Consider the following 15,986-nt stretch of genomic DNA (forward strand, 5'->3'; position numbering starts at 1 on the left):
ATGAAACTGTTCTATTACAAAGATGGTAAGTGGCAAGATTTCCTATCCGTTCCGGCTTCCACTTAGGACAAAACCCAACCCAGAGATGTTAGAAGTTGCCTTGAAATGAGTCTCAAGACTGGGAGCTGGCAACCCAACTAGAACTAAAGGTGGTAATCAGTAATAAAGCAGAGACCAGATCCTTGCTGTTTGTATGTGTGTGCGCTCGTGATTGCGTGGAGGTGAGATTGAAAATCCTAGCGCAGGACTTGTGAACCTTGAAATGGGAAATAGTGCCCTCACCACTGGTTCTGCTAAAAAACAGCTCTATCGTTTCCTCTCCCTGTTGTTTGCATTCAAGTTGTTCTCTCGAGGAACAAGAATTTACATTTTTCTCCTTCCCCTTCCTCTTCTTTTCCTTCCCTGTTGTATTTTCTAGACAAGATAATCTCTGTCCATAACTTTGTTATTTTTATTAATCTAAAAACTCATTATGGGAATGATAGATATTTAGCCACTCAGCCTAGTTTCTTGTTCTAGGGGCAATACCCGTTGCTCCAGATTTCACACCCGCTTCCTTTGCAGTCACGCCCATTGATTACCAGCCTCATGGTTTCAAGGAAGGCGACAGCTCAGATGGTCTCCTTTTTGATGGTGATCCCGTGAACCTCAAAGTAGGATCTGTTTCCACTGGATTCCATGTGTTGAAAGTAAGGGTGACAACAGACAGCAAAAGGATGGGGATGCTGGAGAACAATCTGGTGGAAGAGAATGGTCCCACTGAAATATCCCACCAAGGTTTAGATTGTGATGATGATGAAGAAGAAGAGGACAGCACTAAAGTACCAGAACAGGTTACATTGTCTTTTTCACAAAAGTTGGATAATAAAACACCTGCAAGCAAAGAACGTAGTTCAGAGAGCACCAAGAATTCCATACTTCAGTCCTGAGCTACAGCTCTTCTCTTCGATTGTTATTTCAGGGGGTTTTCTTAGTGAGAAAAAATTGGAAGAGGTGATGCTGTTTGCATCTTTTTGAGCTCCTGGGAAGTAAGGTGGCTCATCAATCTAGTAAATAAATAATTTGTTAGCTATGGGAAAAAGTTAATATTTGACTTCTGGTGAAGTGGAAAAGAGCTTCTGGTAACTTTTGTAAAAAGCATATTGTCCCCCAGGAAAAGGATAAAATTTGTCTATTATTATTCCTCCTCTCTTAGAGCAGGATATGACTCTTATTTTCATGCTCTACCTCTGGGCCATAACAGCAAAATGAAGAAAGCACATCCTCCAATTTGATTAGAAGGCATAGGTGAAAATGTACCTGTTTTTGTGCAGGGGAAAAAAATGTGTCCCACTTTAGTTATTTTTACCCAGAAAAAAAGTCCCTCTGGAGTTGTCCTTGCAGTAGTTATTCCAGTCACATATCTGCACATGCACAAAATTTCCCCCAGATAACAAATGCTGACACAAATCAGTAACATTGACTGAATCTCATTTGTGCGACATTGCCAATGAGCAAGGAAGGGGTTTTTTTTTTGTCTATGATTTTCTGTAAATGAATAAAGGTGGAATCCTCTCTGAAAGGGAAACTTCTCCTGCAGGGAACTGTTAGTGAAAGTACATTTTAAGTTTCTAATGGAAAATACATATCATTCTCATTTCTCACTCAGTGGCCAAGTTGATCTGGAGAAAGTGATGATGGTTAAACCATTAGAAAACTGATAGTAAAATCTACCTATTTTCTCCCCTGTGGTTATTCTAACAGCTTTTAATTTCCCTCATTACTTTCACTTTTATAGCAAGACTTTCAATTGTGGTACATTCAATCGGTGGATTAACCAAGTTCATACATCATAATGTATCAGGTAGTTAATTGAGCAATACCTTTTATTGTCAGTTAGGCAAATAAGACCGTTGCATCTTCCTTCAACCGAAATGAAAGAAATAGAACATTACATTGTGAATTGTTTTGCAGAGGAAGTTTATGGCTGCTTACATGGATAAAAACAGGATGTTTGAAGAAAATGCAGCGTCCCAGCACATGCCCCCTTTGAATGCAGATGTAACAGGTATATCGATCTAAAACATACATTATGTGTACATCCCAGAGGCATTGTCTGTCATTAATTGGACATTAATTGGACGTTGGATTTATATGATGTAGTTTGCTTTTGAGCTACAGATCACCCTCAACCTATGACCACAATTGAGCCAAAATTTCCATTTTTAAGCAAGACAGTGAGTTTTCCAACCTTTTTTTTAACCACAGTTGTTAAGTGAATAACTGCAGCTGTTAAAATGGTTGTTAAGTGAATCTGGTTTCCCCTTTGACTTTGCTTGTCAGAAGGTCGCAAAAGGTGATCGCATGCCCCCCCCCAGATACTGCAACCGTCATAAATGTGAGTCACTTGCCAAGCATCTGAGTTTTGATCATTTATTTCAGAAACAATCGGAAAGGATGGAGCTGAAGAGGCAGAGAGAGAACGCGGTACTAAGACGTCTCACAAAGTGAGCATCCCAGAGCTTTGTGCTGGACAAGAATCTAAGTGAAACCTGTGTCTGCAAGTTAAACATTTAAAAGTCGGACATAATCTGAGCCTTTTGTCTATTTCCGACTTCTGAAATCGTGGCCTCGGTTTGCCTGGTAGAGTAGAAATGATGATCTGGTATTTTGTTTGAAGTAGTGGCTGAGTAGGTTTCTGGGCTGCTTGTTCCCTTAAGCCCCGCTCCTTGCTTAAAAATAGGCACTTTTCTTGAGTCAGCAATCCAGATTTGCTGAGTCATTCACTTAACAACAGTCCTCATTAAAATACCATGACACTGTGCCCTTCTCCAGAAATGCCAATTAATGGCTTATATCACAGTTTCGTGTACATTTGCAAGAGAACATTCCATCAGCAAAGAATGGATGTGAGCCCATTGTCTCTTCTACCTCTTTGGTGCCCAAACTGTATCTTTATAGCAACAACAATTTTTCAGTTCGCTGTTAGATTTTTTTTTCATGGGGAAACTGCAGAGATATTGGACTGGTAGGCTTAAATGATCCTGTGGCTGATTTCATGGAAAAAAGGAAATCAGGCCACTAGGCAAAAAGCAGCTTTTTTTTTTTTTGTCTGGAAAGGCTATTACTTTATGAATGATTCATTAATTCTGCTACTTAGCAGAGGGACTTTCCCTACCTATTGTCTCACTGGGAAATAGGTAAGCACAATTATTGAGCAGCACGTCGCTCATTGGAATCCATGCGATGGCAATTCAAAAAAACCCACAACTTGACACATCGTGGGTGAGATATTTGGATTTAGATTGTGCCAAATACCGCTAAATGTAGGCAAAGGAAGCTAAAGAATGTATGGGGGTGTGATTCGGTCTCTTTCTTTGCAGTTTACTGTACAACTAAATTAAGATGACTTGGCTTCCTGAACTAACCCCCTTTCTGAATTTGCACAATGCATTAAACCATAAACTATTGGATATGTCTAATTTAATTAAAAGAAGGGCTAGAGGTGATATGATAGCAATATTCCAGTATCTAAGGGGGTATTACAAAGAAGAGGGAGTCAAGCTATTTGCAAAAGCGCCTGAAGGCAGGACAAGAAACAATAGATGGAAACTAATCAAGGAGAGAAGCAACCTAGAACTAAGGAGAAATTTCCTGAGAGTGAGGACAATTACCCTGTGGAACGACTTGCCTCCAGAAGTTGTGGGTGTTCCAACACTGGAGGTTTTTAAGAAGAGATTGGACAAGCATTTGTGTGAAATGATGTAGGATCTCCTGCTTAAGAGGGGGTTGGACTAGAAGACCTCCAAGGTCCCTTCCAACTCTGTTATTCAGTTATTTTCTCCTAAAGGTCTGTTTTTCCACATCGTGCTTTGCAATAAAAATCAAATGTGTACAAAATTGGCAGTAAAATTAGCAGCTTGTGCACACGCAGAACTAAATCTGTAACTGAGCTAGTTAAGTATGTGATGTGAGTCCAGTTTAGTATTCCAAGATTTTACTTTAAGAGCATGCAATTTCAAAACAGTAAAAGAGAAAGAATACATCATCAAGGAATCACAGAGCTGTAAGGAACCTTAGAGGTTTCCAAGTTCCCTGCTCAGCACAGGGCCCACTATAGCATCTCTGAGAAACCTCCAGAATAGGAAAACTCACCATTTTATGTGACAGCTTATTTCACTTGCTGTTTCAGATATCTAGCCAAGCCTTGTATTTTTAGCCTATTGGTTTTGATCTGCCTTCAACGATGATAGAGAACAATATCTGAAGACATTTAGATATCTGAAGACTTGTATCTCCCCTCAGTTATCTCAGTCTGTTTTTCATGCATCATGATTTCCAGTCCCTTCACAAATGTAATAGAACTTCCAGAATTCATTCCATTTTCTAACTCATCTTTTTGAACTGCGGTGCTCAGACTTGAATACAATAAAACAGGGGCCAAAGCAGCTCAAAGCAGAACGTGACAATCACTACTTGTGCTTGGGTAATCTTTACTCTGTCCCACCATTTTTCTGCTGCAGAGGAAGGGGCATTTCTGCTTGAAACATCCCAGTTAGCGTATGCTTGGAAACTTATAAGATGAAATGTAATTGTAGGTGATGGGGGAGGGATAATGGAGTGGAGAAACATTGGGCAAAGAAAACATTAAATGCTGGAATGCAATTGCACTCATTATTATGTGTTACGTTGATTGTTCCGATCATGAAGGAACTGTGACTTAAATCAGTTTATTTTTCAACCTACTATTCTTTTAATAATTCTGTACTATTAGTTTAATATTGTTTTATCAAAGAGCATCTTAAAGCTTCAACTTGTACTGTATTTTGGATATATTAGCTTGCCATTATGTGGGATTAACTCAGTAATATAGCCACAGACTGCAAGCATCCTGAGTAACCACTGTTGCAGAATTTACCATATTAGTTTTTGGTTTAATTTCCTTTTCTCCCAGGTCCAAGAAAAACGTTCTTCTAAAGACTCAGTGAAAACCAGAATGGTAACCACATCCTTAGTTCCTACTTCTCTTTTTCTCCTATTTTGTTAAATTTGCCCAGTCCTGAAATCATTAACGTATTAGACATTGCCGTTGATTAGTACCTAGAAATATGGAGCAAAGACAGGAAATGATGCTATCAGGATATGATCTATTGGTATAGCAGGATGCCAGTTCATTTGACTAGGTATTATGAAATACAGAATTAAAACATGATTTCTACTTTTGACAGCAAGTCGCACATAAACTCTGGTTGACCCTGCAAATTTAATTTTGCCTGCAGCTTAATGGCTCTCCTCAATCCATTTTTGTTATCCTTTGATTAATTTGAAATTGATTACAGTATACGCTTTAATATGTTAACACCATTTGTGAGGTTTTTAACTGCAAGCTTGCAATTCTTGAAAAAATGAAGCCTGTATAGATTTTATTCGTTTGTTTGTTTGTTTAATTTACGTGCCACCCATCTCCCCTACAAAGTGACTCTGGGCAGCATAAAAATTGAGAAGAGGTTAGATTTGAGCTTTGAGATGAGAACAGTGTGACGTTAAGTAGCAGGATAATGAAGAAATTAGGGGAGACAAGATTGCAAGTCTTTATATGCACCTTAACAGCTTTTACAAATTGTCATTTGCCTGCCCATAGAACATATGCCTGGCCTCTTAAATTTAGTAACTGCCCAAATGTCTTTTTATTTTTAAAACAACGATCATTACATTTTCCTGGCTTTCATTTTAGAGATGCCCCACCCATTAAAAGAAACTGAATTGTCTAGGATCCCAAACAAAGTATAATTTGCTATTGTTGGGGAAATGTTGAGCCTCTCTTCAATGTTAGTTTTCCAGTTCTTGCCCGTCCACCCTTCAGCATGGTAGAAGTATGACAGGGAAAATATATAGTACCAGACTGGGTGGGGAGTCTTTTCCATCCTCCTCTAGGAAACTCTACCATCTCCTCATCCCTAATATTGGTCTTGGCAGTTCCCAAAGGCCAGAGGGTGGGTCGTGATCTCCTCTCTTGTCTCCATTCAAGGGAAGTGCAGAAGGAACATCTGTCTGTGAGAAGGCAGATAGCAGATCTCCAGAAGATGGAAATGCCTTTCTTGCCATGTCACTTTTCAATGGACATGCTTATATGGAAAGAATTCCACTGAATTTTTTCATTTCCCTTTTGTGTTTTGCCTTACTGTATTTGGTAAAAAAAATAAATGTGAGCCTTTTAAAACATTTCAGTTTTCCACATAAAGTTCTGGTGTTTCCTCAATGTTCCCCTGTCCTTGATATATCTAGTCTATCATGGTAAGGGTAGATCTAGAAGATCAGTTAATTGGTGACGGCACATCACGGGCAAGGCCACTCTTAATTTTATTTTTATTCTAAGAATGTTGTTTGCTGTCTCTTTCATACTTCTTTCTTTCATTTGTATAAGATAAACGTAAACTGTATTAGCATGATTCCCTTATCCTTGTACCGAGTCCAGCAATCCACTTTTGTGAATGAAGGGCAGTATTGAAAATTTCAAAATGAAACAGAATGAGTAAATATTAATCTGAATTCTTGTATTAAATGTTCTCTTTGGTGGTTCTTGCAGACATGGCAAATGGACTTTGCTTCCAGCCAAGAAAACACGGGCACACCAAAGAAGAAGAAAAAGGAAGTCAGCACAACACTTGATTTGATTCTTGCCCCTCAAAAGTTATGACAACTTCGGAAGCTGTAGCTGTGGCTATAATGCACCTGGACAGTAGTTTCTGATTTCTTACCTATTTTGGATAAATTTCTACAGACATCATATATTTAGGACAATGTTGAGCCCAGTTAGACTAGGGAAAAAGGGACTGCTATTAGCCCAGCTGCCTTGAAGCTATATAAGCAAACTGATTCTGCCATTTGCAAAAGTATTTCCCATCCTTGTCTTTGATAAAATTTCTGTCGGTGTAGCAAGAATATATCAACCTGTTGGTTAACACTTTAGAAGCTTAGAAATACAGCTAAACTGTAGTACGGCACCTTTGTATCATCGTGCTTCCCTGGAAAACAAAATTTCAGAGATGATTGTTGTGGATTATTTTACATGGAGGAGAATGCATTGGAGATGCTGCCTACGTGTTCTGTGTGTTCCCCCAGTTTTCTCTTTATTTTCAAATAAATGCAAAAGAACCATATGTATAGATCTCATTTTTAACCGCAGAATGGGTTTCATTAATAATTGCATTTCTTGGTGGTGTTACCCAGTAGGGTATGTGGAACCACCAGTTATCAAAAACATCAGTGCTAATTTAAATAGCTATCAGTACTTCTAATTTGATTAAGCTAAGCAAGAACCCAGAAAAAAAAAGTCATTTCCTCATTTTGCATGGCTAGACTTATCTTGAATCTCATCTTAGTCATTTCTAGAAAACATTTCATTTCCCTGTAATGGTGGTTTTTTTTCTAGGTACTCTTGCTTCTTTTCACCTTTTTTTGGCGGGGGGGGGGAGAGAGTTGCTCTTTCATGTACTTTCAGTATATTTGTAATGCGTACTGCTCCATAGGGCCAAGCACACGATATTGTTGCAAAACTTCCAGAGACTTTTGGTGCAAAACTTTGTGATTTCCCCCTTCCCGTTTGTAAATGATGGAACTGATCTTCTAGTGTGAGAGATAAAATCTAGCAGGAAATGTTTGTCAGTTCTGGTTAAAAAATGGTGATAGCTTTAAACGATAGCTTTAAGTTATTCACTAAAAACAGATGTAAATTGATTGATTGTATCTAGCAGCTCTTATTTATGTGATTGATGGCTGTTTTGTTTATTACATTGATGTCAACTCTGTATCCTAACGCAGGCCATGCCTAAAGTGCATATGGTTTCTTCTTGCATCTTGTAAAGATGGATATTGGGATTTCTCTCACACTACTGGATAGCCATTTTGCAAAGAAACCAAACAAAGTCAAGTGAATATAAACAAATTCTCTCATATTCTGTGTTTTGTTTCAGCAAATGCAGCTTTGGAAATAGAGAATCTTCTACTAAGATGCCATAAAAATTGCTGTGGCACATACGGCTTTAAGTCTATTACCATCATAATAGCAGCTTCATCTCTCATTCCCTATCATTGGACTTGCTGAGGCCATCTCATCTTTATCTGCAAATCAAAATCTTCTACATTTTTTCTAATTTCTCTAATATTTAGAGAAATTCTTTCCCTGATAGATATAAATATTGCCTCCCATCTCTCAGATTTTAGCATTAAAATACTTTAAAAAAAAATACATTGACAGGGCAAGTGGTTTACAGAGTCAGCATATTTCTCCCAACTATCTGGGTCCTCATTTTACCGACCTCGGAAGGATGGAAGACTGAGTCAACCTTGAGCCGGTGAGAATCAAGCTGCTGGCAGTGGGCAGAATTAGCCTGCAGTACTGCATTCTAACCACTGCACCATGAGGGCTCCGTAGCAAGTTTGGCTCTGTTCTGTTCAGGTTTTGGAGAGTTATCCTGCTGATGGGCAGACACAGTCCCAAGACCCTTTATGTAGTTCCTTTCCAAACATTCAGCTGGGTTACAAAGAATAAAAAGGGCTGAGTTATGTGTGATTGATTGTATCCTACAGTACAGGGCTGCAATAATCCAGATTCCCCTGGAGGGCAGCAGTGAGAAATAGAAACCATTTTGTGGTTCCCTGGAATTCTGCAGCCCAGGTATAACAGACCCATTAAAGGTAAGTGCTGTCTCTTAGAACTGTTATTCTAAGAGACTTGGAAGGGAGCTTGGAGGTTTCTAGTCCAACCCCCTGCTCAAGCAGGAGACCCTATACCATTCCAGACAAATGGTTATGTAGTTTATTCTTGAAAACCTCCAGGGATGGAGCACCCATAACTCTGGTAGACAAGCTACTCCATTGATCAATCATTCTCACTGTCAAGCAATTGCTCCTTAATTCTAAGTTGGATCTCCCTTTGATGATCTTCCATCCATTACTTCTTGTCTTGTTGCTTATGTTCTGGGTAAGTGAGAAAGGCAGCAGGGAAAACTGTGAGGTGTAACCCAGAATCGAAATATTTTTCATTTCAGCTCTTGACCAACTTGTCACCTTAACAGAGGCAATGCAAAGTTTTTTGAGTGAGGCAAGTCATAGCCTCCTGTACCTTATTTCAAGAAACTGCTAAGCGAGGGGAATTCTCACACGAACCCTGCCTTTCTGGTATGCCTTACAGACACGGAATACACCTGTCTTCACCGAGGTCTCTTACTCACCTCACCAGCCAGGAATCACTCCTTGCGCTAAAGCCACACTGCTCTTCCGGAAAAGACACCCAACGCAAGCCACTTCCTTATGCTTCAACCTGATCTCCAGTTTTCATAACAGAGCTACTGGGCAAGATGTGTGTAGGCAGCCGTGACCGTGTGATGTGGTTCTAGACTTACAGTAATGATTTCACTTTCCTCACTTGCTTTAGTCTTTTCCTTTGAGGTGAAATGGCCTGTTCCTCTCAACTGGCAACTATAGGTTATTTATTTAACAAAGGTTCAAAATTACAATGGCCTCAGAAAAAGTGACTTATGACCTATACTTACCTCCATCACACCAGTCTCGCAGTTTTGTAATTGCAATTGGGATGCTTGGCAACTGACTTGCACTTACTGTAGTGTCCTGCAGTCATGTGATTGCAATTTAACCTTTTTTTTTGGCCAATTTCCAGCAACATTTGGGGTGCTGGATTCGCTTCATGACTGCATAAGCACTAAATAACCACAGGGATTCAATTATCAAACTGTTATAACATTTGATCTGACTTAATTTACAGTCCCAATGAGTTTCAGTAGAAATTCCAGTACATAAGTCGAGGACTATTACTCCTCGTGCATGAGCTCAGAGGAGATCAGTCCAGGATTACAGTTACTGCTTTTCTTTTCATTACAGGGCAAAGCAGGGGACTGTACCGAGCAGAAAACGGTTTCACTGTGCCAAAATTCCCTGCTCTGCAGAGCCAAATCTCATCTGATATGTCTGGTCAATGGAGTTTTGACCTTTCTAATTTGCGGTGAGTAAGAAAAGTTCCAGAGCATCATGCAGCTCCTTGCATAGTTCATTCAGTGATGAAGTAGGAGACAAAGGGCCTGTGGCTTCACCCACTTAGTTCTCACCTCCAAACTCAGCCAGGCATCATTGGGCAAAAGGGGTGATTCACTTCTCGACAATCCCTTTCTTCTGCTACGGTTTCCCATGATCTCATTGCGCTCACAAGGTAGCATTCATTAGGGCAGCACCTGGGTCTTTTCAGGAAGCTTCCCCCCCCCCAAATGTTCAAAGGGTTCAAGAAGTGAGAAAATAGGTCTCCGTAAAAAGAGCTGATTGGAGTTGGCCGGCATCCAAACTGAAATAAATAAATCTTTATTTTAAAGCAAGAGCTGGCTCTTTTCTTCAAGGTTATTAGGGGGCCTCATTCCTTAATTTTCAGCTCAAAACAATACTTAATACTAAGGCAAAGTGGACTATAATCTATCCATTCAGTAACCAAGCTACCCTCCTATTATGATGGAAGAATTCAAAGGCAGTTTGTTGGTACTTTTTTTGTGTAAGGATTAAACATTTGTCGTATCCAAGATATTAATATCCTTACAGTTCAGTCCAAAGCTAGTCATGAGAAAGTCTACATATTTGCAGTTATTGGAAGGACCTGTCCAACTAGTCCTCGATTTACGACCACAATGGAGACCAGAATTTCTATTGGTAAGCAAGGCAGTTATTAAGGGAGTCATGCCAGATTTTACAACCTATTTTGCCATGGTTGTTAAGTGAATCAGTGCAGACAAGTGAATCATGCGGTCATTAAGTGACTCTGGCTTCCCCCGTTGACTTTGCTTGTCAGAGGCTATTTGGGAAGGTTGAAAATGGTGGTCACATGACCCCAAGATGCTGCAACCATCATAAATACATGCCTGTCACCAGGGGCCTGAATTTTGATCACATGACTGTGGTAATGCTGCAACAGGCATCATTGTGAGGACCGGCCTCTTTTTTCAGTGCTGTTATAACTTTGAATAGTTACTAAACAAGTGGTGGTAATTTGAGGACTACCTGTCATTATTACTTGAAAAGTCTGCTTTGGTGGAAAGCAAGTATACCACATCTCAAGGACCTGAAATGTACTGACTCACACAAATAATTCCTGGAGATGGATTCAGACTTTATTCCCATTTCTTCTTATAAGGCCATTTGATATTATGAGAATAATACCCATTTAATCTTGTTCTCCACTCTTTGTTGTATACATTTCTCTGGTGACCTGAAGGCTTGGAAAAAGGGTGTTTGCTTTTAGCAAATAATTTATAGACAGAAATCTGCAGGTTTTTCTTAGCACGGCATTGCTAGATGAAGATAGGGTCTGTACATTGGGGCTTAAAATCTCAGAAGTAAGAGCAGATATGGTTTGCCTTAACTATTACACAAAATAAGCTGCTTCACAGTTTTAGCCGTGCAATATCTCTCTTCTCTTTTTTTCCAGAAGTCCCTGAAGCTACAGACTCAGCATAATTTTGCCGCAGATATCGGAAATTACTTAAAACCAACATTCTTTTTGGGCACCGGAAGGAAGACTCAGTAAGTACATTGCCCATTATTTACCCAACAGAACTAAAAAGAATTAAATCACATTTGGAATACTGTGTCCAGTTTTGGTCACCACAATACAAAAGACATCTTGAGACTCTGAAAAAAGTGCAGAGAAGAGCAACAAAGATGATTAGGGGACTGGAGGCTAAAACATATGAAGAACGGCTGCAGGAATTAGGTATGTCTAGTCTAGTGCAAAGAAGGACCAGGGGTGTCAGGATAGCAGTGTTCCAATATCTAAGGGGCTGCCACAAAGAAGAGGGGGTCAACCTATTTTCCAAAGCACCAGAAGAAGGCAAGATGAGAAACAATGGATGGAAATTAATCAGTAGAACGGCTTGCCTCCAGACGTTGTGGGTGCTCCATCACTGGAGGTTTTCAAGAAGAGATTGGACAGCCATTTGTCCATAATGATATAGGGTCTCCTGCTTGAGCAGGGGGTTGGATTGGAAGACCTCCAAGGTCCCTTCCAATCTTATTATTCTATGTTCTGTGTTCTAAGCCTAAGAAATGAATCTCTGGAGACAGTAATAAATCTCCAGTTAGTACACGTGATCCAAATAATGGCACCTTAAATTTTCCTCTCAGCCCTTGTAATTAGAATTGTAAAGTGGTATCTTAAGTTGGCAAGTTTACATTTGAGCATATCAACTATGTACAGTTTTTGATAGAAACAATAGAGCAGGAGGCATAAAAGTAGTAACGTAGCTGCATTTTACCCTATCTTTTTACAAAACTGCAAGAAAACAGCAACTTTGAAGAACAGCTATTGGGTGAAAAAACTAGCTAATAAAGCATTATAAGAGGCTGGATTGGCTTTGTGGTGACCAAGTCTGCCTCAGCCATGAGTCAAACTAAACAGAATAATATCCAATTTGCAAGTGAATGAAGAAGTATTAAGTAATTAGGTAAGCAATGCCCATTAAGTCATGTCTCTCCATAGGAATGAACTGAATTTCTCTGCATATTACTAATCCTGCTCTGCCAGCTCTTTGGCGTCATTGCTTTCCTGACTCAGGACTTTTCTGCTTGCAAAGCAGCACGTCAAGAGTATGGGTGTCCGCCAGCTTCCTCTGTCCGTGGTCACCAGCCACGGCAACTAGTGAACAACGTGGGTCTTGCAGCATGAGGATCAGGAGCAGAATCGTGAGATTTAAGAAATCCGAAAGCTGAGCCAAACATTTCCATCAGCTTGTAGAAATCATGCAAAGAGGCCATAATGCAAAATTGAGCTTCGTGGCCTTTTGATTTTCCCCTCTATTAAACTAGTCCTCCTGCTTGGTTTCCTTGAGGAGAGTGAACATTTCTCCAAGCTATGGTGGTTTCCATGCTTGTTGCTGTTTTTCTTCCCACTACAATCAAAAGGGCAAAGAAAACTTCTAACTAGGCATCCATGTCTCACAGAAGCAAGCATGTTGTTGCTGGCAATGATTTCAAAAGAATTAAACATGTCCCGTTTCTTTTTCAATAGCAGGAAACTCCTCTGTGATACAACCCAAGACATTTCCCTGACACCTCCTAAACTTCCCCTCCCTATTTAATAAACTTCCCCAGAGTTACCAAGGAACTAAACAGCCTCAAATTTGAATGGATGGATGTATAAAGGGCATTCCAATAAAAAAATTGAATTGGGCTAAAGTAAAACTGTAGGATGCAGCTTCAATGATGGCTAGTTTTATGGGGGCCACCCCTATTTCCAAATCAGTTTTATCCAGGGCTTTTTTTCTCATAGAACGCCCAGAACGGAGTTCCGGCACCTTTTTTTTTTTTTAAAGAAAAAAAAAAAACACTGGTTTTATCCATCTATAAGGCAGACATCAATATTCTTTTTATTACACCTGTTTAAATGCATTGGCTCATTAGGTAGGGGATGCCTTCAGGTAGGGGATGCCTTCAAGATACGTGAGAATTCTCAGCAATTCTAAGCCTCTTCAGTCCATTTGAAGGGCATCAGTCTGAGGATGCGTGAAACGTTCATTTCCATCCCTTGAACATCTGCTTCTCATTGAGGGATCTCAGAAATTCCCACCCGATGACCCAACTGCTAAACTCCATTGATTCAAACCAACAGCTGGGTTGCAAAAGACAAAAACAAACACACAACTTTTACTTTGCAAAGCAAAATGTAGAACTCGCGTTTCATCAATTAAAGCCAGCTTTTTTTTTGGAAGGGGCAGTGGAGGAGGGAGACAAGCCGGATAGGAAAAGAAAGGATCTGATTCACGAGTTTTGCGAAGGAGCAACACACAGTGCAGCAAAACACATCGCTGTTTGCTGCTGAGGCACAACCGAGACAGCTGTTTGCAACCTAAGAAGCTCCCAGCATGGCTCCCAGCCAAGTACTCTGGCTTCCGGTGATACCCTTGTAATAATTATTTAAGAGATCAAGAACTACCGAAAGATCTGCTGAGTAAGAACAAAAACAACTAGCATCCTGGAAATTCTCAGTCTTTACCCTTTCAAGTCACAAGGGCCAGAAAATGTGATCCGAGGCACGCACCCTCTTTTAAAGGAGCCATACTCACAGGCCTTTTGAACTAGCCTTGCATATAGCAATAGCAATGGCACTTTGTTTCTGGTCCCCTTCTACTGCCTCTTATGGAGAATGGGACTTTTACAAAGCACTTTCCCTGGGGTGCTTCAAGCTGGCAGATTCTACTTGAAGCAAGTCATCTTGTAGATATCCGGGTCCTAAACCATTTATACGTTACTACTAGGACTCAGAAATCAGTGCTGCTCTTGAGGTGCCATTTCCAGCAATTCTGTTTTTATAGTTATGCATTGTCCTTCCATGGAGAATCTCAAAACCTTCTCCAAGTATTTCAACAGGTCCATGAAATCAAACAAAATAAATATCTTATTTTATTTTTTTAGTTTCTAATACCTTGATACATATAACCCACAAAAATGAGGCTCTTTGGGGTCCACAATCCTTTTTAAGAATGTAAAGCGTTCCTGAGACCAAAATCTTTGAGAATCGCTGCTTTAGGATTCTTGATTTGCAATATAGAGCAAGTCCCAATTCATAAAATAAAAACTGTCCTTATTGTTCCCTGAATGTCATCCATTTCATTTAGCAGACTATCAAAGTCTAGAAACTGTGCATCTTCCTTTCACTTTGGGATTTCAAAGACCGTTCAAATTATTCAGGGTTTTTTTCCCCCTTGCCCAGCAACCCAACGTGATTCCAATCCAACCGATGTGAAGACCTATTGGTATTGCGCTGGCTATAAAAAGCAGACTGTTCAGCAATAAGCAGTAGGAGCAAAGAATGGAACTCAAAAAAATCCTCAGAAACAGAAAATTGCCCGTCATTTTCAAAAACCTATAAATAAGTGTTTTCTGTGCACATGTCGGGATTTCCACTTGGAGGTGAGTAGACTACCTTTACCAACGTTAATGGTTAAAAAAAAGTGGGTGGAGAGAGAAACCACATGGTCATGACCAAAAAATGATGTCAATCAAAAAATGACATCAGTTAAAAAAGGGATTTACTTCTCACGAAATCATTTCTGAACACAGAAGAGTAGCTTTCCCAGAATGAAGTGGAAGAGAACTTGTATAAATATGCACCTGGATCTCAAATACAACTGGTATGACCGCTTCTTATTTGCAGGAATATCAAACAATGGAGAGAATGTTTGTGGACTTTAACAGAAGTTTGTATATTGATTCTGTTCAGGAATGCAGCTTTTATGAGGATAGATATCACCCGTATTTCCTTGTCAGCCTTACCATGTACACCGGAGAGGATGTACAGCCAATAAGCTAATTTTGTTGTTGTTGTTTTAAACACTCAGTTGTGTGCGATTCGTGGCAACTTTATAGGCAAGTGCTCTCCATGCTACCATGTCAAGCACAGTTTCTTTCAGTTGTTAGATGTTCATCTTTGTATTATTGTATTGTATTATGGTATCAAACCAGCGAGTTTTTTTACTTGCCCCTTCTTCTTGATCCACTAATCTTTCCTAGCATCATTGACTTTTCCAATGAATTTGCACGCATGACATGGCCAAAGTGAATCAGATGTAGTCTTATGATTTTAGCTTCTAGTGATGTGTCCAGTTTTATATGATTCAACACCTCTCTGTTGGTTCCTCTAGCTGTCCATGGTATACGCAATAATTTACCCCAGAACCATAGTTCAAAGGCATCAATTTTTTCAATCAGTCATCCTCACACCCATACTGTACATCATTATAGGGAAGACTATTGCTCTAACTAGCCTGCTTTTTGTATTTATATCAATCTCTCTGCTTTTCCAGATGTTATTTCTGTTAACCATGTGACATGTAGATGAAATCAACGGTCAAATGGGCAACAACAAGTTAAACTAAGATCATGTTTGTCCAGACAGGTGTAAGGTACTTGTCAGTAGGGCGTAAATAATAGGTGAATAATGAGTGTTCGGACTA

At 39.7% G+C, this 15,986-nt stretch overlaps 1 protein-coding gene across 1 annotated transcript; it reads left to right on the plus strand.

Annotated features, from left to right (window-relative positions):
• Positions 1–7,110, plus strand: HORMAD2 (HORMA domain containing 2). Its single transcript, XM_029284436.1, has 6 exons — positions 1–25; positions 565–833; positions 1,954–2,047; positions 2,422–2,486; positions 4,934–4,978; positions 6,566–7,110. The coding sequence occupies exons 1-6, from the start codon at positions 1–3 to the stop codon at positions 6,674–6,676; spliced, it is 609 nt and encodes a 202-aa protein (XP_029140269.1). The 3' UTR covers positions 6,677–7,110.
• Positions 7,111–15,986: the final 8,876 nt, after the last annotated feature.

Source organism: Protobothrops mucrosquamatus, unplaced genomic scaffold (assembly GCF_001527695.2).
Source record: "Protobothrops mucrosquamatus isolate PMUCROS unplaced genomic scaffold, P.Mucros_1.0 scaffold593, whole genome shotgun sequence".
In the NCBI taxonomy this organism is placed as follows: Eukaryota; Metazoa; Chordata; class Lepidosauria; order Squamata; family Viperidae; genus Protobothrops; species Protobothrops mucrosquamatus.

Bases quoted from the DNA above. Each gene is read 5' to 3' on its own strand.
- HORMAD2 (XM_029284436.1), top strand. From the start codon at position 1: ATGAAACTGTTCTATTACAAAGATG. The intron at 834-1,953 runs GTTACATTGTCT...ATTGTTTTGCAG, and splicing joins GCACTAAAGTACCAGAACAG to AGGAAGTTTATGGCTGCTTA. The intron at 4,979-6,565 runs GTAACCACATCC...TGGTTCTTGCAG, and splicing joins ACTCAGTGAAAACCAGAATG to ACATGGCAAATGGACTTTGC.